Consider the following 21,066-nt stretch of genomic DNA (forward strand, 5'->3'; position numbering starts at 1 on the left):
TCTAATGCGTTTTGTCAGAGACTTCGTCAGAGGGCGTGGCTCTGTGATTACCCGATGCAGCTATAACAGAAGTGTCACCCAATAAGGAAACAAGAGGGGCGGGTGTTATCACCCGCCCCTCTTGTTTCCTTATTGGGTGACACTTCTATTATAGCTGCATCGGGTAATCACAGAGCCACGCCCTCTGACGAAGTCACCCGCCCCTCTTGTTTCCTTATTGGGTGACACTTCTATTATAGCTGCATCGGGTAATCACAGAGCCACGAACGTGGTTTTCGCCGATGCTGGATTTTTTTGCCCAGGGAAAAAATGAGCTCTAATATTCAATATGGTGAGTCAAATTAACCCAAATTCCATACGTAAATGTACATTTTTTCCACGGCGAAAAATTTGCCCGCAGTTGAATTGAGTGGCAAGGGAATTTAACAAAATAGATGCAAAGCAAACATTTGTATTCATCATAATTATCTATTTGTTTATTAACAGTTTCTTATATAGTGCACACATGTTCGGCAGTGCTTTACAGAGAATAATTGAACACTCACATGAGTCTCTGCACCAGTGGAGCTTACAATCTAGATTCCTTACAACATGTACATGTACACATATACATTCTAGGGTTAAATTTGTTGGGAGAAAATTAACCTACCAGTATATTTTTGGATTGTGGGAGGAAACCGGAGTACCCGGAGGAAACCCACGCAAGCATGGGGAGATTATACAAACTCTGCACAGCTAGAGCCATGCTGGGAATCTAACCATGACCTCAGAGCTGTGAGGAAGTAATGCTAACCACCTGTAATGTTTACATATATAGGAAACTAATAAGCCCGTTCGAAGCAAAAGCTTTGAAAGGTAATCTGCTACTTTCTGTGTTTTTGCATGTGTGAGCAAGAGATTTAGTTACACTCTCTACCAGCAGATGGCAGTGTTTTGCAGACTAACGGACACTAAACATATATATAGATGATATAATATTTTTTTTTAATCACAGTATTTTTTATTTAAAAATATATAACCAATGTGAGCGATGCTGCCATTTTAAGCAGATATTTTGCACATCTCTCACAGATGTTGGCACTCAATGGGTTAATGTAATTTATACACTTTACAATATAATATATATTTTTTTATTGTAGAAGTTCTATAAGTAATAAGGAATGGACAAGTTTAACTTTGCTGAATTTTGCAGTAAAGTGACATTGAAAGACATGTTGTGTCAAGTATTGGAATTCAATTTCAAAATGTATTTAAGGATTATATGTCATCACATAATGATATATTAACAGTTGCAAAATTAACAAGAATTATCTTAAGCAAAGAAATAAGAGCTGTCTGAATGCGTGAATCTGGGGTTCAAACATTAGTTAATAATGAACTTATATACAGTATGTGTGATAGATTGAAGCATGAGATAAAACACAGCTGCGGGCATTGTACTTCTGTGTCATTCAATCTGGCAGCAATTTAAAATGTTCTAAATGGAATTCTTCCATGAAGCTTTGTTCAATTCAGTTTTTCTAAGGGTCTTTCTATTAAATACTGCAGAGCTTTCTACTTCAGTTTTAAATAACCAGATTTAAATTTAGAAACAGCATTGAGATTTCCTGGAAATGCTGTAAAATATTAATTGTTTAGAATGGCATCATGTCATGAATGTTTTGTATACTTAATGAGTTTTTACATAACTAGGTAAACAATATAAATGATCTGTAAATGCTTGTGATGCATGGGAGATGGCATGTGTAGACTATGACTAGCTACGTATAATTATTTTCCAAACTTCATTACTTTTATTCATACAGTACACCAGTTGCCCATATTCTGAGATCTTTGATTTACTAATAATTTATAATTGATTCATAAAATTAAACAAAAATAAATAAAGCAATAAAAATATTTTTTAAGGTACATCTATTCTATTGAATATCATTTTGTTTGTTCATAAAAAGTATTACTCAAAATGTATTAAAAATGTAACTATTTACTTAATAAATTGCATAATATATCCTAGTCTTTGGTGGAGATTTAGTAAATCTTGGAGAGAGAGAGAGAGAGAGAGAGATAAAGTGCTAATCAATCAGCTTTTGTCTTTTAATAGGCTGTGCTAGATAAATGTCAGAAGCTGATTAGTTACTTTAATTAACTTCTCCACTTTATCTCTTCTTCAGGATTTTTTAAATCTTCACCTGTATTTTTGGGCACCTGTATTTTTGTATTTTTTTAGTTCTAACTGCTGATCAATCTCTACTCTTAGGGCCTTATTCTGGTTATTGCGGTCCGTTCTGTCTTCTTTCGGAACTGACCGAATGCCACGCCATGCGGACATTCTAAGAACACACGCCCACAGGTCGTCCGCATCCCTTTGGACGGAGTCTCTAAGAAGAGGGAGTGTCTTCGGACTTCATCCAAACGTGCGTGTGCGGTGGGAACACAAAGATTCTGCACGGTCTTACAGCGTCCGAATGGACGGGAAGCTGGCCGTACGCACCGAGTTGGTGTATTTCTGCAAACCTCACTACTCTATTCGGAACTCATGCTTCTGCAACATGACACACTTATGCAATTAGCCAACCTCATAACAAATTGATTATTTTGAAATGTTATCTATTAATTCCTAATTGATACTTAAACACATTACTAGCACTTTAGATTAACCCTTACTTCATTGTTGCCCCTTTACCTATTTTGTAATGGGCCATTTAGGCAGCAATGCTTCCAATTGAACCTGTGAAGAGTGTAATTAATCACTAATGAGTAGAGGAGTGGATTGTATTGTGGTCAGATGAGAGTGCTTCAGGTGCGGGCGTACTAATTGGGCGAACCGAATGCCTAGCGCATGAACAAGTGCTCTCCGCAAACTGAAACTTGCTTATGGACACCGCATATTTCAGGCGCGTTGGCTCGCTTGCAGTCGGTGTGCTGTCCAAATGCACGCCTACCACAGTTCGTGCACTCCCACGTGTACGCCCAGATTTACGCCCAGATTTACGCCCAGTTTTGCCCACTTTGAAACTGCGCCCTTGTGTACGCCCATGTTACGCCCATATTTACTGAGCCACTTCGGTGCACATTTCCAGATGGTATTGGCGAGAACGAGTGCGGAGACATTACGTTGCACATGCGCATTGCGTTGCCTACGCATGCGCAGAAGGCTAAAAACCGCGTTCCGAAAGAAGACGGAACGGACCGCACCAAGCAGAATAAGGCCCTTAGTAACTTTCTCTATTTCCGGAGAAAATCACGTTCTTTGGCTACTGTGGACTTTTGCTTTTCTTGGTATCAATGAGAATCTCACTCTGAATACAGATGTAGCCGGCCTTGTTGTTGCTGGCGATCCGCCAGCAGCACGGCGCCTCTATCTGACTGAGACGTGCGTGCGTCCCCCACGCACGCTCGTCTCAGTATCCGGGCGGCGGGGCGGCGAGGCGGACACAATACTGTCCGCCTCCCGCTCGAGGGGGCTGGGGGGGGACCTCTGGCCACTGTGGGGGGGTGCGGTCGCCTGGTGTGGGCACCGGGCGACCGAGGGCAGCACCGTCGGAAGGGGACGCGTGCGCACCTCGTGCGCGCGCGTTCCCTTCCGGCATACAGATGGCGGCGGGGCAGGGGATGGCGATGGCGACGCCATCGCCATCACCTGCAAAGATGAATCCCGCTACATCTGTACCTTTGATTTGGATTAACATAGCTGTATCAGTTGCTCCATTGCCCCTGATGAAGTCATGAACATGACGAAACACGTTGGGCTTTCCATTCTGAACTGATCAACCCACCAGTGTTGTCTATCTATTTGTGAATATTTGCATTGAACAAATCCATCAATCAGAGTTGTATATTTGTGATTGTTTGTATTTGCTTCACTCTTAATAGGGTGATTTTCATGCTAATTTACAATTTTTAATTGTCTTTGTAATAAATTCAAATAATTTATCAAAGTTGGCATGTTACTCTAGCGCCCTCTGAAACCCCATTCCTTTTTATTTATATTTCTTGGATCCTGCCTTACAAAGGATCCCTCAGAGGTGCTGCTTCTAAGAATCTGAGCGTAGAGAGGGGACCCCTACATCTGGTTATATATATATATATATATATATATATATATATATATATATATAGATACAGAAGTACCAACACACTCGCCATTCCTAGGAATGGGGTGCAAACAGCACCCACATCCCAGGGTGGGGTGCGGTGGCCTGTGACCACACACTCTAGTAAATACAAACACTGGGGGTGAAATGGGGTCCCTTGGCGATGGGCTGCAAGCTTAAATGCATTGATCAATTCATGAACTAAAACCCCATTATTTATTTATTGATTATTTGAATGTTAAGGTGAGTTAGTTTGTTGTAGTGAGTGCTGGGCCCCCAGTGTTTATATATATATATATATATATATATATATATATATATATATATATATATATATATATATATATAGAGAGAGAGAGAGAGAGAGAGAGAGATCGGGTGATACCACGGTGCACAGAATGGCACTCAATGGGCTTTTAACATCAAGAATTGCAAACCACACAAGCAAGTAGTTCTATCCTGAATTTATCCTGAAGGCAAATTTAAATATTTGAGACGTTGATATTACACTGTGTCCCTGCGTGTTTCTTTGCCAAGATTATACAGGTTGGAGTGCCGCACCCTCTGCTTCTATATATATATATATATATATATATATATATATATATATATATATATATATATATAGAGAGAGAGAGAGAGAGAGAGAGCAGAATAGGTCACTTGAATAATCATATATGTCTATATGACTATGACTGATGAACGGGGTGGTTGATAAGAAGACATACGTCCGAAGAATAAGACATGAAACATGTTTAATCCATTCTCAGACCATTTAAATTTTTAAAGGGTTTATGAATTCTTTAATGCTACAACATTGAAAGTTTTTTTGTGATCCAATAAATATAGCCATGCTTATAATTATGGTAATAGGCTAATTATATATTCATAGCTTCCACTCTTATCACAAGTGACACCATCTTAAATGTAAATCTTCTTTTATGGTTTTATTTTAATTTCTTATGTACTAAAAATATGTTAAGGGGATTGTTCAGCTTCAAATGGTCAGATTTTAGGGGTTTCAAATTCATGGAGTAAAATAATGGCTCTTGTATGGTATTTCTTTTAAGGTGTGCTTGATATAATATACAAGTTGGTTTACATAGAACCGTTAAAATCTGAGACAAAAGACATGGCTGTAACTGTAATGTGCGGGTACCATAGCAAATGTTGAAGATGGCCAAATAGTTTCTAAGGATGGAGACCCTTCACTCACGTATTTAGCCATACAGCCAGCTGGGTGCTGGACGGGGTCCCGACAGTCGGGATCCCGACAGTTATTTACCCGATGTTGGGATCCCAACTGTTAAAACACCAACAGACGGGTTCCCGACGGCCACCGGCTATTGTCCCTCGTGGGGGTCCATGACCCTCATAGACTGAGAATAAAATAGGTGGCGAGCGTAGCGAGCCACCGTGCCCACAAGGGGCAGTGTTGCACTCGCCATGCTGCCTTGGTTCAGCCAGTCAGGATCCCGACATTGGGCTAATGACTGTTGGGATCCCGACTGTCTGAACCCTATACCACACCCCAGCCAGCTTGACTCTGTGTTACTGCACCTCAACATGACAGTGAGAAGATGGTGCTTATAGAATCTAATACCTATGCTAGTTTATTATTATTAAACTGTTATTGCATCCTGCACTATTACCTGCTAGTATCATACACTTACTGACTGGTGAGCTGTATAGAACCCTTAGCGGTAAAGAACGCACTTAAAGCTTTTATGCATCACCACTGTGTATGTCATTTAGTATGGCTGTACCTGTTTTGCTTCAACACACCAAGAACACTGGTTAAGTAAATGGGCTGTTCATATTTGAGTAATCTACTGGCATGTGCCTACATAATTAACTATATTAGTTATTTGCTTAACTTTTTTACTAGCTGTCAAATTAGAATAATTCCCACAGTGCTTTGCTTTTGATATGTTCATCGCGAGGTGGGCAGAGTGATAAACTCTGTGTGATTTGACCTGTAAGAGAAAGAGGGGTAGTTTTAAAGAGCTGTGGTTATTTCTAGTTAGAACAGTGGCCTAGAGGTGGCCACCAGTGGGTTAACCATCAATGATGTCATCGATGATTAGCATCAATAGCATAAAAATATAATGGAAATTCCTGATGTGGATAATAGCAGGCAGCAGGTCAGTCATTGACTGGCTAGTGGTGCACATTTGGGTTGGGGCAATGCTCCGTTCCCCTGCACCATGGAGAAAAAAACAACAACATTGCTGCCTTGCAGTCATTGAATGCAAAACAATCTACTGTTGGTGGCAAACTATCAATGGTTATAAACTATAGCTGTTTAATAGCCAGTCTTAGGGGGGTCCTTGAGTCTCTTAGTAACCTAAACCTGGGCTGCACGGATGGTATAATGCTTGGCATTACTGCCTAACAGCACTGGGACATGGGTTTGATTTCTACTATGGTCCTAACTGTGCGGAGTTTGTATATTCTCCCCGTGCTTGTGTGGGTTTCCTCCGGGTAATCCTGTTTCCTCACATAATCCAAAAATATACTGGTAGGCCAATTGGCTCCCAACAAAATTAGCCCTAGAATGAATGTGTGCACATGCACATACAGTATGATAGGGTATATAGATTGTAAGCTCCATTGGAGCAGGGACCAATGCGAATGTTCAAATGTTCTCTGTAAAGCGCTGCGAAATATGTGTACGCTATATAAATAACTGTCAAATAATATCATGATAATAATGTCCTTTTTGTAATGTGGGACCTAGAACTGCAGGTGAGGTCTAACCAGTGCCTTGTAAATTACATTGTCTTCAGAGAGATGCACAGCTGTTATAATAGTAAATAGAAGGCAGATTTATACTGAGCCCTACAAAAAGAGCTGCTGAGTGAGAGTAAGAACCAACTGCATGAAGTGCAGCAATTGCATACTAAGCTGTATGTCTACTAGTATCTGTAAATCAGTGAGAGCCTGATAAAAGAAACAGCATATAGCTAAGCTGACAGGCACTAGCAAGGAAATGTATACTGTATGTATTTTAATTTTAACTCTAATAAGTATGAAAAAAGAGTATACAAGTGGAGCTAGGATAGATTCATTTAATTTATAAAAATAAAAATCAATGAATAAAAACCAAATACATGATAAAAAAAATGTAATAGTCACCATAGAGTCCCGTTCCTAGATTGTCGCAAAAGGTGCACTGGAGTGAATGATAGAGTGCAATTTGATTAGGTGATAGTGAAACGCATCAGTGGAGCCTGTGGACCAGACCATCTATTTCCTTTCCAGTACCTGTCACCCACCTGAACCAGCCAGCCAACCAACCAACCAACCAACCAGCCACCCTTTTGGATTACAAATAGTGCCATGCCTTGGCACTCCACACCGCATCTACTTTGAGGATACCCTCTGCAATGCAAACTGAGGGCTTATGGTAATCACATCTTCTGGAAGGATATCACCTTGATTCAAATCAAATTGCACTCCATCATTCACTCCAGTGCACCTTTGGCGGCAATCTAGGAACGGGACTATATGGTGACTATTACATTTGGTTTATGGTCCACTACTTTTTAATTCAATATTTCTTATTATGTATTTGGTTTTTATTCATTGATTTTTTTTGAATAAATTATATTAATCTTTCCTAGTGCCACTTGTGTACTGATTTTTTCTTGTTTCTGAGTGGGGCTGACTATCCCACAATTAAGTGGTTGCTCTCTTGGCAATACTCCCCTGACAGCGCACTACGGCTACCTCGGTAGTTCATCTCTCACCTTTTCTAATAAGTATGATGCAGGAGTGGAGAAGATATATATGTTTTTCCTTATAATTTTGCAACCGCGTAATGTCCTGGGGGAGCTGCCTAATGAAGACCATAGACCTTATTTTGGAATAGAGATTGTCATGCACCCAACTTACAGTATTTGAACTGCATCACCACAATGTAACGTCACCTTTGTCAACATAAGAGGAACATTTAACTAAAAAGCCTGCATGAGCGGGGACCTCTTATTCATTAATTGATCACACCCGTAAGCTCGCCAGGGAAGAGAACTATATCTGCAATGTACAGTGACTATAGGCTTACATAATGAAAACTGCACTGGAGCCATGGGAAAGTTTCCTAAGCATGTGTGTTTGCATTTTGATTGATCCTCTTACTATTTCACATTCTAAAAAGTTAGATCACCTTTTTTCCTCTGCTTCCGCTCATGCTAATGAAATAAAGATGGGCACAGTCTTAAAAATGAAATGTTTAGTTTAAATGTTTGAGCCAATCATGTTTTATATGTGTTTTTGGTAATTTTCAGAAACATTTCCTTCGGTGTGCTGATGATGAGAGCCTGGATATGCTTTTAACACAACTCCTCACGCTGCATTTTGATTATGCTTTATAAATAAGTGTTAAGTAGTAAAATATTGGGAAATACTCTAAAACAGATTTCCTCAAACTATTTTGCTCTGGGACCCCATCAAACAATAAAAATAATGACAGGACCCAAGCAAGTTACTGCAGAAGGTCATCACATCACATGTGTAGGACAGCACATACATGGCAGCATTGTGGAGACACAAACTGATGGGAGGAGTCTGTAACAGACAATTCAACAGATTTATCAGACTCCTTCAATCAGTGACTGAGATTATTTATTTATTTATTTATTTACAGGTTCTTATATAGCGCAGCAGATTCCATTGCGCTTTACAATAGTAGACAGTGATAAAACAAACTGGGTAACAACATACAGACTTGGAGGTAGGAGGGCCCTGCTGCAAGCTTACAATCTATAGGGATATAGGGGGAAACACAAGGACAGGCACCAGTAATACCATAGCAGTTCCACCAAGTTAGATTAGAAAAGTCATCAGCCTGATGGTCAGCAACATGGAGCCGCGACCCCATCCTGAGAAGGTCAGAACCCACTTTGGGGTCAGGACCTACAGTTTGAGAACCGCTGCTCTAAAACAAGGTGTACAGTGTTTAGACTTTCAACACATTGCAAATGAGGTAGTCAGAAGCTTGGCAAGATATTTGCCATAATTACATTAGATGCTGATTGGACATACTGGGCGAAATTTACTAAGATGGAAGTAAATCTTCATGTGATTTTGCTATGGGCATCACATGTGAAGTCTAAAGGCCCCCATACACTAGCCGATTTTGGTCAGATTTCGGCCAGATCAGTCGGATCTGGCCGAAATCGGACCAGAATCGGCTAGTTTTGATGTCCCCTCAGATCCGATGCGCGGTCCCGTGCGCATCGGATCTGCGTCGGGTGGTCGGACCTGCTGCACGTCCGACCACCCGACTTGGGACCTAGTGGGGCGGCGCGGCGGTTGAGGGAGCAGGGGGGGCTGGGGACGCTGCGGGGGACACAGGCGGCATAGAGCCGGGCAGGGGGAGCCGGGAGCTGTCAGTACTGAATAAAAAAAAAAAGCCCATACAATGAATGAGCGGCCTGTGATTGGCTGAGCGCTCTCTCAGCCAGTCAGCAATTGGCTGAGAGAGCGCTCAGCCAATCACAGGCTGCCCATTCATTGTATAGGCTTTTTTTTCTAGCACTGACAGCTCCCGGCTCCCTCTGCCCGGCTCTATGCCGCCTGTGTCCCCCGCAGCGTCCCCAGCCCCCCCTGCTCCCACCAGCAGCCCTGCTCTGTAGCCCCCCCGATTTATCACATGCAAAAAATGGCACATCAAGTGCCAATCTAATCAAGCTCAGGGGGAAGTCGGGGGCGACTTGTCCTAAGGACAAGTCGCCCTAGTGTATGGGGGCCTTTATTCCCATCTTAGTAAATTTCCCCCACTGTATCTAATGGTCCTACAAAAAAATCTCAGCTTTTTAGGAATAATATTATAATACAAAAACAGTGTGTTTCGATATTTACCATTTTCGAACAAGAAACTGATCACGGCACATAATCATCTACTAATCAGAGGTGCATCATGTGCCTATGAATGCAGAGCTCACATCACAAAGTCTGTGTGTTTTTTCTAGGGAAATGGTCACAGCTGTGGCGGGCAGAATACACCCTGTACAGGTTGTTCATTTGGTTTTGACAAATCTATGGGGAACTTTTTGGCTGCAGGAGAGATGCAGTCATTCACTTAATTATTCACAAGATCGACCAAAGTAATTAGGTTTTGTCTGCACAAAGATATTTTTAAATGAGCTCACTGGGGTGCAGATTGGGTACAGAGGTGTCTTCATACACCAAGCAGTTATGGAGTTCTCAATTTTCAAACAGAGTCTGGCCTTAGGTACAGTACTTTATCTCTGTCCAAGGCTTAGGGCCAGATGCACTAAGCTTCAAAAAGCGATAAAGTGGAAAGTGATAAACAACCATCCAATCAGCTCCTACCTATCATTTTTCAAACCCAACCTATAACATGACAGTTAGGAGCTGATTGGATGGATGTTTATTACTTTCCATTTGATCACTTTTTGAAGCTTGATAGATCTGGCCCTTAGTATATAGATCCCTACAGTATATGCTATATGACGTGACATGCCCTGCATGATGGAGGAACTCTAGGAGGAGTAATATACTTCCATTTTCTTTACATTGTGCATCTAAAGGCCCCCATACACTAGTGCGTGTCGGTCCAAATCACATGTGTTTGACATCTACTCTCACCAGTGCACGGTCCCATGTGCATGGGTCGGAATCGGAGATGAGACGTGCTGCACATAAACTAAATCGCATATGCAGCCGACAGCGGCACATTGCATCCACCGTCCATTCAACTCCGCCGTCATCTCCCTCAGAGTCCTTTTACATGCAATAAATCGCATGTTCGCCTTGGCAATCTCAGTTTGCAAACGGGAAAAAAATCAATGACACCAAATGATTTTTCACCTGTGCGGCAGCATGCGAGCATCCCCTCACATGCAAATGCAGGGATTCACGCAGCCCAGTTTGGCCGGACTGCATTTGCCTGTTCGCTAGGCTAAGCAAATACGCCTGGCGAGCTGGTCTGAATCAGACCCTGTATGCACACATGCACTAATGAGCTTGGCCCTCACCAAGACTTAACGCTAATAAATGACCAAGTATGTATTGTGTCCACACCTAGTTGTGTGACAACGAGCAAACTTTACGAACCATTGCAAAATGCCCCAAAAAGAACTATACAATGTATATTATTTCACAAACTAACATTTTCAGGAGCAGATAAAACCATGATGGTCTGAATCAGACCCTGTATGCACACATGCACTAATGAGCTTGGCCCTCACCAAGACTTAACGCTAATAAATGACCAAGTATGTATTGTGTCCACACCTAGTTGTGTGACAATGAGCAAACTTTACGAACCATTGCAAAATACCCCAAAAAGAACTATACAATGTATATTATTTCACAAACTAACATTTTCAGGAGCAGATAAAACCATAATGTGGCTCTTATTTGATAGTCCTAATGGAGCCCACACACGCACCGATCCCGGTCGTGCGTTGTGGGCTTAACTAGCACACATAGCATCGCCTTGTATGCCTTGTGCATACGATGTGCATGCGATGCGATGCTATGCTAGAAAAAGCTAGTACAAAAAGTATGTGCAGCACATACTTTTTGTACTGTATGATGAGGTGCCGCGGGAGCGCGCACCCCGTCGTACAGCATCGCACCGCCGGCAACGGTGCATGTGTGGGCTCCTTAAGGCACTTGTCCTTTGCAAAAGTGTTGCAGAGCTGACCGGTTTCACACGCTGGGTGGGTTATATCATAGAGTACAATGGAAACATTGATTAATCTCTACGTTTGCGAGACACAGAAGGGTCTTTTATCAAAGTAAAAGTAGTCAAGCAGAAGCTACTGAATTTGTGACATTTGTTTTGCATATATTATTGAAGAACCAGCTGCAGCAAATTTACAAAGAGTCTGTAGGTCACCAACATGCTACTGATTTGTTAATTTACAGATACAGAACCTAAATGGCACGGATAACCTTTTGCAGTGGTGCATTTAAGTTGATACATGTCCCCACTAATTTTTGTGACAGTGTCTGCAGATAAATCTTTAATAAGTGTAAAAAGTGTAACTTTCTGACAGTTTTCCATTGGAGCTTAGTACATCCTGATCCGGTACTGTGCTGCACTCACAGCTGAGATAAACAAGCAGGTATAAAAACAAACACAATCCTCTAAGTGCCCGGAATCACTGATATCCTGATAACTTTTGTGGTCCCTGAACCTCTAAGCTTCTCTTTGACCTAAGAGCCATAAGGGATGCATAAAAGATGGCTCCCCTGGCACTGGAAGCTAGCAAGACAACAAAGACCATTTTATAAATGCTGGTTTTCTACCTTCAAATAGTTCAAAGCCCCTCCGGTGCCTGGATAAAAGAAAATCCTTGGCAAGGTTGGATACTAGTGAACGAACAGTGAGAGTCTTTCTTTTATGATTAGGGAAACAATACATATATTATCAACCACAGGTTGTATTGTAAATATAATTTGTGTGTTATGATGCTGAATATTAAATAGAGATGTCTATGAATTGCCTGTAGTATTTATTGAAATACAAATGCTGCTCTTTGCTAAATAACTGAAGTAAAAAAAAAAAAAAAATGTAAAAGATACTTATTTGAAAAATACCTAGTAATGGATTTTCATTTACACCATGGCCGTATTGTGGTCCGTCGCAGGTCTACGTACGGTCGCATGTTTTCGCAATGTGTATGTGCATGCGCTGGGTGCATGGGTACATGGCGAGCAAACCCAGCCTTGCAAATGGAGGGTGGTGGGTCGTGCATTACCATATGGCAACGCCCAGCGTTTAATGAGTGTTCCCATGAAAATGCTGCTCATTCTCATGGTAATGGTCCGATGATGCGGGTGTGGATGGGGGGGGGGGGGCAGCTGACATCACCGGTTGTCAGCTGCCATCCCACTTCCCTCCGAATGTACACGCAGATCTAAGGTTGCAACCTTAGATCTGCATGCACATTCCACATCATTCGATGGTCGACGACCATTGAATGATTTTGGTGTTACCCCGTAGGCTGCAAATGGATGTTTATGTGAGACATCCATTCGCAACCAGTGCAAACATATGCAAATTGTGAATGGTGGGCTGGCGTACCACAATTCACAAGGCGATTTCTGGTTTACTCGCAAGGGTGCGAATTCAGAGTGAATGAATCAGAATAAGGGCCCATATGAAGAATGAATGTATGATTTATGTTTTCTCTATTTTATGAATCTCTATTGTTTGAAAGTAAAATAAAAAAGTTTAATAAGCAAGCAAAAGATAGACAAGCAATACAGAGGGCACCACTAACATACAATACTCGGTACCTAGTGACATTTACCAATACCAATGGAGGATTTTGTTACAGTATAATATAATACACAATGCTGGATAAAATGGTAGCTTGCAATGTAGTTGTCAGCAGCAACTTGCACTTACTATTGGCCTTGGAATTACTATTATTTTAATTTTAAATGATTAATGTAACTTTGTTTCACTCTTTCTCTCAAAAGTATTTCGGCAGCCAATAGAGTGAGCTACAGTAATTGCTGCTTATAATTACCTTTCCCTTCTGTTGCAGGTGACAAGACCTCTCACGTGTATGTAATGTTCTCTATTTCCTTCTAATTTCACACAAGGCCAGATCACATAGACCACTGCTTCCACTCACGGCCATTAGACAGTGCCTCATATCAGTCATGTTGTCCAAACATCAGCTGGAAGATGGTGGAAACATTGAGGTGCATAGTGTGATCAGATTTCTGCATTTAAATGCTTATCAGCAGCCGATATTAATCACCAACTTGTTGAGGTGTACGTGCAGGGGAATAACCCCCAGTGGCAATTGAGATTGCGGCCTACAGGCTTTAAGCCCTGAAGGGCACCTGCATGTACTTGTATGGTTCATAGCAGGATCGAACTGTGACTGCTGCTCTTCCAACAGAGCTTTGCAGCACATCTGCTACTGCTGCATAGTTAATTGGTGCTCTTCAAGAAGCCCTGCTAATACCTGCAATAGGGGACAAGAGGGCTCCAGCATAGGCGTGCACAACTCTTTACATAGGGTGTGCACCTCTGAAAAAAAAATCTAGCTGTACGGGTGTCTAGAACCAGTCAGGGTGTAATTATAGTAGTATCTTAGCCATCTATCCAATTCCTATTATAATTAAACCCATGCATACACATATTATCTTTCTCATAGAAAAGCAAATAGTAATGCTTGACTTGATCATTTGCTTTTCTGTGTGAAAGCAAGGGACTGACTGGGGCTGGCAAAACAACCTAGTACTCCAAAAAGCAGGACATAAAAAGATGTAGGGTGTGGCTTTGTGGGGGATGGGGAGTGGCCACATAATAGTACCAATTCACATTACACCACACAGTAGTGCCACTTATACACATTGCACCAGCTAGAGGTCCTTGGACTCAATGCACCAGCTAGAGCCCTTATAAACACTGCCCAAGGATAATGAATGCAATAATGTCCATTACCCATTATGCCACACATCACGATTCCCATTACACATTATACCACACACCATAATGCTAATTATATATTATATCACAAACCTTAAAGCCCAAAACACACTATGCCACACACCACAATGCTCATTGCACATTATTCCACACACTCTAAAGCCTATTACACATTTTGCCACACACCGTAATGCACATTACACATAATGCTGAATACCATAATGCCAATGATATATTATGCCAGATAAGTGCCCCCTACCTACAGGTACAAGCTTGTTGCCATGAGTTTCTTGCTCAATGCCAGGGGTTTCATACTCTTTGCAAGGTTTTTTTTTTACTCATTACAAGGGTGTTAAATGCTCCAAGGGGTTTTATACTTGTTGACACAGGGGATTACATGTTTATTGCTGGTGGGGGTTTACATTCTCATTGCAAGGGGGAATTACATGCTCATTGCAAGGTAGGTAGTGGAACGCTGCCTCCTGCTGCTCCTTCACCTCAGAGGTATTGCACATTGGCATGGTGCACTGTTAAAGTAGGCAAGTATGTGCACACACAGCTGCACGTCTGCCCGCTCTTACAGTGCACCAGGCCAGATGAACTGACGTGCAGCTGCCTGCAGCACCTGCTGACAACTAAGCAGTTGTGCTGGTGGCAGCAGATGAGCATGGGGGGTGGTGCCGGACATTAGGGTGTGCCTGTGCACTTCCAGCATCCCTTCTGCGCATGCGTATGGGCTCCAGTCTGGTATTGCTCAGCCTGTGCTGCATCAAGCAATGATGCACCCACTGTGGACTGGTCTATAAGATGGAACCAGCTGGTGAACAAAAACAGCTGAGTCTGACCCACCACCCGTTGTCACACAGACAACCTGCATTTCACTGTAGGCTCCGGTCCTTGTTGTCAGACTTAGAGCGCTATTTATTTAATTCTGTTTTTTTTCCTTTTTTTTTTTTTTTTTTAATAAGAGGGATGCACCAAACTCCAACATGCCTCCAGGCAACTGGGTTGAACTTATGCACAGAGTTGAATAGTATATATTTTGTTCTTACTGTAACACACCACATTTTACACAACACTGTACAATGATTAAAGGGATCATGGTATAAACAAAAGACCATTACCTGCAACATGATAAAGATGTCTAGGAGCACTGAGAGGCAGGTACAGTACTGATCAGCTGGGCAGGGAAATATCAACCAGGCTGCTCTTAGATCATATGCCTGATGCTAGTTCACCACGTCAGACACTGGTGGCATAGATTTATAATTTTTTTTTATTTTATTTTTTTATATAAAATCATACATTGTGGATTAGGTTGAGTTTATTTGCATTTTTAAGTAAACATATTGATACCCATTTAATACAATGAATGTTTGATTGTGTTTAAAAAATGTTTTTGGTCGTTTTCATGAATTCCAAGTTTATAGTTAAAAATAGAAAATTTTGTTCTATTAAATTTAACCCCTGGCAATACTGAAAGCTACTTCAAGGGAAACAATGGTAGCAGAGCAATTGTCTAAATTCATTTTAACGCACTTATGCAATGTGATATGCAGATTGACTTTGCATTCAAATTAATACTTATGATTGCATTATGTTTAATCCTAGAGCCTGCTGACAGACCTCCGGTTCTTTTGATTGCAAACTCTGAAACAATTGAAGTGCTGGAAATTAATGGGGGCAAAGCGCCCATCAGGAGCTCTACGAATGCAAATGGAATTCACACATTGGATTTTTTTTATGATGAAAATACAGTCTGCTGGATCGAATCCAAAAAATCTTCGTACCAGTTAAAATGCCACAAAATAACGAAGACATGGACTTTTACAGAAGAGAGAACTATACATGTATCACAATATCTCCACAGTAAGTAGTTTGTAATTACTTATTTTCCTTTTGTTCAAAAATCACCTTAAGAGAACATGGAATATGGGCCTGATTCTGGTTCACTAATTTTCTCTCTAACGGACAAACATGTGCAGTGCATGTGGGGCAGATGTAACATGTGCAGAGGTGTTATTTTTGTTTCTGTGCAGAGTAAATATTGGCTGCTTTATTTTTAGACTGTAATATAGATATCAGTATGAAGTACAAACCCCACCCAAATGTAACTCTCTCTGCACATGTTACATCTGCCCCACCTGCAGTGCACATGGTTGTGTCTATTAGAGAATTTGGTTTTGCAAGCGAACCAGAATCAGGACCTATGTGTGTAATTTATTTTCTTATATTATTATTCCCTATGAGGCAAAAAATGTAATACAGTAACTAACACTATATACAGTACAGTATATTCTATCATACAGGAGAGGTAATGGAAGGGGTTTCCAGACAATTGTAATCCCCTAGTAGAACTCTCTTACTATCACTCTCCATGAAACTGTTATTGTTCCACATCAGTTTAATTTAGACTTAGATAACTAACATTTATTACGATGAGTCTACGCCAAAAACTGCTTAAAACCCCCCAAATGAAATGACATTATGCAACATAGTCATTTCTTTGCAACAACAAATGTTGAAGATTTGTCATTGGCATCATTGCATATGATATTCATTTGATGTATACATCACCGAACAGATGTTTGTCACAGTATTTCCTATTCATGTGACATGACAGCTTCTCAGAAGATAATAAACCCGGAATTGTTTATCTGAGCAGTTGCCTAAAATCTGTGTCAGCCCAAATTACTAAGAATGATCAAAATATGTGAGACCTGCCATCATTGTCTGAGACAAACATTTTACCCGGAGTCATTTGTTCGATTAACCTTCAGGAACGACACCACAGGATGCTGTTAATTAGTGATACTTTCTACAGTGTATGACAGTGAGCAGTGCTTCTGATTAATACAGTACATGTATAATTATGGACGATCTAACTGCGCACATGACAGAATATACAGATGTTATTGTAAAACAACTACTTTAAAATGGACAAGCACCCAGTAAAATGTGATAGAACCAGAGCTCACTCCAATGACCATATCCCTAGGTAATGCAGCTGCTCCATACAGCCATTTCTGCAAAGGCTTCTCTACTCATCTTACATTATCAGCCAGACACCACAGGTACTAAATGATCTAATGTTTAAAACTACTAACAGTGAGGCAGATGTATTAAGCCTTAATAAGAGATACAGTAAATGCAAGGGTGGTAAAGAGAGACAAACATCAAGCCAATCACATCCTAACTGTCATGTTACAGGCTGTGTTTGAAAAAAATATGTAAGGAGCTGATTGGCTGGACGTTTATCTGAAGTGGCAGTTTTTACCTATGGCCCCCAGGTAAAATCCGCCACTGTCTGCGCCTAAAGTGAGACTGCTCTGGCGTCACTCTGACTGGCAGTGACTTCCTATTGGAAGTCCGACCTGCCAGTCACTCAAGGCATCCCATCGGGAGGTGTTCCCTCCCTCCGGAATGCCTCTCTGTGTGCAAATGTGCAGCAGCCCCCAATACAGGTTCTGCGCATGCGCAGTACAGTGGACCATACTGCGGATGGGAACCTGATTGAGCCTCTGGGGGCTACTGCAGAGGCAGCCCCCGGAGGCTTGGGCCAGCGCATGCGCAGTATGTATGAAGTTACTGCACATGCGCTGGCCCCGTGCAGGGGACCAGCGGCAGTGGAGTGCGGCAGCAGTGACAGTGGCAGCGGAGGGGGGGACACATTGCGGCAGTCCCCCTCCTCCGAAACAGTAAGAGCCGCTACTGTTTATCTCTCTTTATCACCCTTACATGTATCTCTTGTTAAGGCTTAATACATCTGCCCCAATATATCTTAACACATTTTTATAAACTAGAGAACCTAAGAAACTAGACTAATTCAGATGCAGATGGTTTTCCATAAGTGCATCATCATAACTGTAATAATACATCTTATATCTATCAGTGGCAGTTGCAGACCTGGGGCTGCAGTGCAGTCCAAAATACCAAAAGGGGAGCTATACCAATTGCAAACCCTGCCAAACATCAATGGCCGGTACTCAATGGCAGTTGGCGTACCTCCCCTATTTAAGTTTTGGACTGTGCTGCTGCCCCACCTCTAGAACCAGGTGCTACAGTTTTATTTCTTCTTATCAGCATCTTGATATAACATTCTCATTTTTACATACCATATGGTGCAGGAGGATTCTGAACATCAACCTGTTGTTTATTGATGGCCATTAACTAAAACACTGTAGCTTATCTTATAAATGGTAACTAATGTTACACATTTTCTTTGTAACTTATGCAACATACAGAGGAGGTGATTGATAGCCCTACAGTATTTCTAAGCAATCTGATTAGACTTTGAGCTCAAGTGTGGATCACTCCATGTGTGCCCCCCAGCGACTGCGATGCACAGTCCCCATGCAGTATAAATCTTGCTCTGCAATGGTCACCATCGCCAAACTAGATTTATAATGTATGCAGTATAAATCTAGTCATCGCCATTGTTCTCTCACCAGCAATCACTGGCCGTGACAGATCGCTCAGCACACATCGCTGGTGAATAGCTGTGTGCTGAGCTATCTGTGCTAAGCAATATTGTCTAGCAAGAGGCACTCGTCACCCAGTGTGTATAGGGCTTTACATGACTGTTTTCTGTTGCTATCATTACAAGTCAAAATCATATGCAACATAAATGTTATTACAGATGGAGCGGGCCTTGCTCTTGCAGGGGATGGCGAAAGAATCGCCAGCCGCCATCCCCCGCCAGCCGCCATCTGATCTGCGAAAGGGAAAGCACGCGCACGAGATGCGCGTGCGTCCCCTTCCGACGGCGCTTCCCCGGGTCCCCGCCAGCTTGCAGGCGGTCACTCGGGGTCCCCACCGCCTCCCCTCTCTCCCACCTAACCCTGTCCGTCTCCCTGAAGCGGAGACGGACAGGGTTCCCGTCGCCCCGCCGCCTGGAAACTGAGACGTCTCACACGCACGCGCGTCTCAGTCAGATGGATTGCCTCGCCGCTGGCAGATCACCAGCAGAGACAATCTGGAGATTCGCCAGCAAGAGAGAGGCTGGCTCCATCTGTATTTACTACTTTTATAACCTACTATACTAGGTTATAAAAGTAAAGCACGATGGGGGGTATTCAATCTCCTGCCGCTATTTCCAACATGGGAAATAGTGGTGGGGCTCTATTCAATGCTGTCTTCCCTGACAGTGTTGAACAGAGATCTCGGCAGAACGGGCCAGACTTTAGAAGCAGTTAGGCCCGTTCTGCCAAGAACGGTCATAGATTGTCGACCTCCCGGCCGCAGCTCGATGATTCATGGCTGTATCTCGCGACCACACCCCATTTTTGGCATTCGGCAGGTGGGACATTGAATTCTACCTGCCAAGAATGGGACAGGGTCATGGCTATTGGGCCATCCCGACAGCCATGACCCTAGATTGAATATCCCCCATTGAGTGGGAAAATACAATTAGATTAAGAAAATTTAAATTTTTCAAAATATAAAATTCTGGCAAGCTTCAGAATTATGTGCTCAAAAACTAAATATTAAAGAGGATACAGTTATTTTATTGACTGACTTCTCTGAGAATTATGCCATTTCCTATCAAAACAAACTCATGGTATCTCATTGGGCTCAACCTGATTATGCAACAGTAACAATATATACAGTACAGCTGTTCCATAAGAATTAGAAACTCTGAAGAAAAAAATCCTTTGCTATTATGTCAAGGTCACACATCCATACAAAACTAGTAGTGTATAACCATCTACTCTTGAAGGAACTGAAATGATTTACCAAAGGATAAATTAAACATCTAGACATATGGGCTGATGGTGCATCCCAGCATTTCAAAAACAGAATAGCAATGTCATAGCTGTTTCATTTGCACACTGCCAAGCACATTTTAGTTTGATGGAATAATCATGAATCATATCATGAGCCCCCTGATGGTGTTGGTGGCACTTCAAAGAAACACTGTAGTGCAAAGCTGTAGTGCAATATTACAAATAACTTTTTTTCACCAGCTAATCCACAAAAATCCACCATATTCTTATTTATTGTAGGAAACAAGGAAATAGGCAGCGCTGTATACAATTAACACATGGGATTGCCTGTATTCTAAATGTATATTAGATATTTATTAATGATAATAAAATAAAGAATTATTATAAAAAATGAATTAAAAATGAAACACGAACAATTAAAAATTGTAAATTACACATGAACCCTCCCCTGGCCTCTGCTGTAATTGATCCCTATTGAAGAAAGACAGTTCTGGCAACAAAAGTGGCAGTTTGGGCAAACTGGGGCAAATGGGGAAAGATGTACAGTCAGTTTGAGAGTATGAGGTCTCACCACTCGTGGTAGGGATTTTTTCCGGGCTTGGGTCCGTTGTCCTCACTATTTCTGCGGAAATGTTTTCCTTTGTTTGTAGGAGCAACCGCTGGAGGAATATCAAGGACCTTGTGGAGCTTCCCTGGTGGTGTCCTTGTTTGTTTCTCTCTTAAGTGGTACTTAGATGGATTGGTGTCCAAATAGATGGTCTTTTTTGGAATAGCCAGATGAGTTCGCCAGATGGAAAAAGTAGCAGAGTCCTGAGTC

General features: G+C 41.8%; 1 protein-coding gene across 4 annotated transcripts in view; it reads left to right on the forward strand.

Annotated features, from left to right (window-relative positions):
• Positions 1-21,066, forward strand: part of LRP1B (LDL receptor related protein 1B) — a 1,445,580-nt gene that overhangs the window by 546,053 nt on the left and 878,461 nt on the right. For all 4 annotated transcript variants that reach the window (XM_083153866.1, XM_083153869.1, XM_083153867.1 and 1 more), the window contains exon 6: positions 16,135-16,392. In XM_083153866.1, the coding sequence (XP_083009992.1) occupies positions 16,135-16,392 (258 nt within the window). The remainder of the gene's footprint in view (positions 1-16,134; positions 16,393-21,066) is intronic.

This window comes from Crinia signifera, chromosome 7 (assembly GCF_055691185.1).
Source record: "Crinia signifera chromosome 7, ASM5569118v1, whole genome shotgun sequence".
In the NCBI taxonomy this organism is placed as follows: domain Eukaryota; kingdom Metazoa; phylum Chordata; class Amphibia; order Anura; family Myobatrachidae; genus Crinia; species Crinia signifera.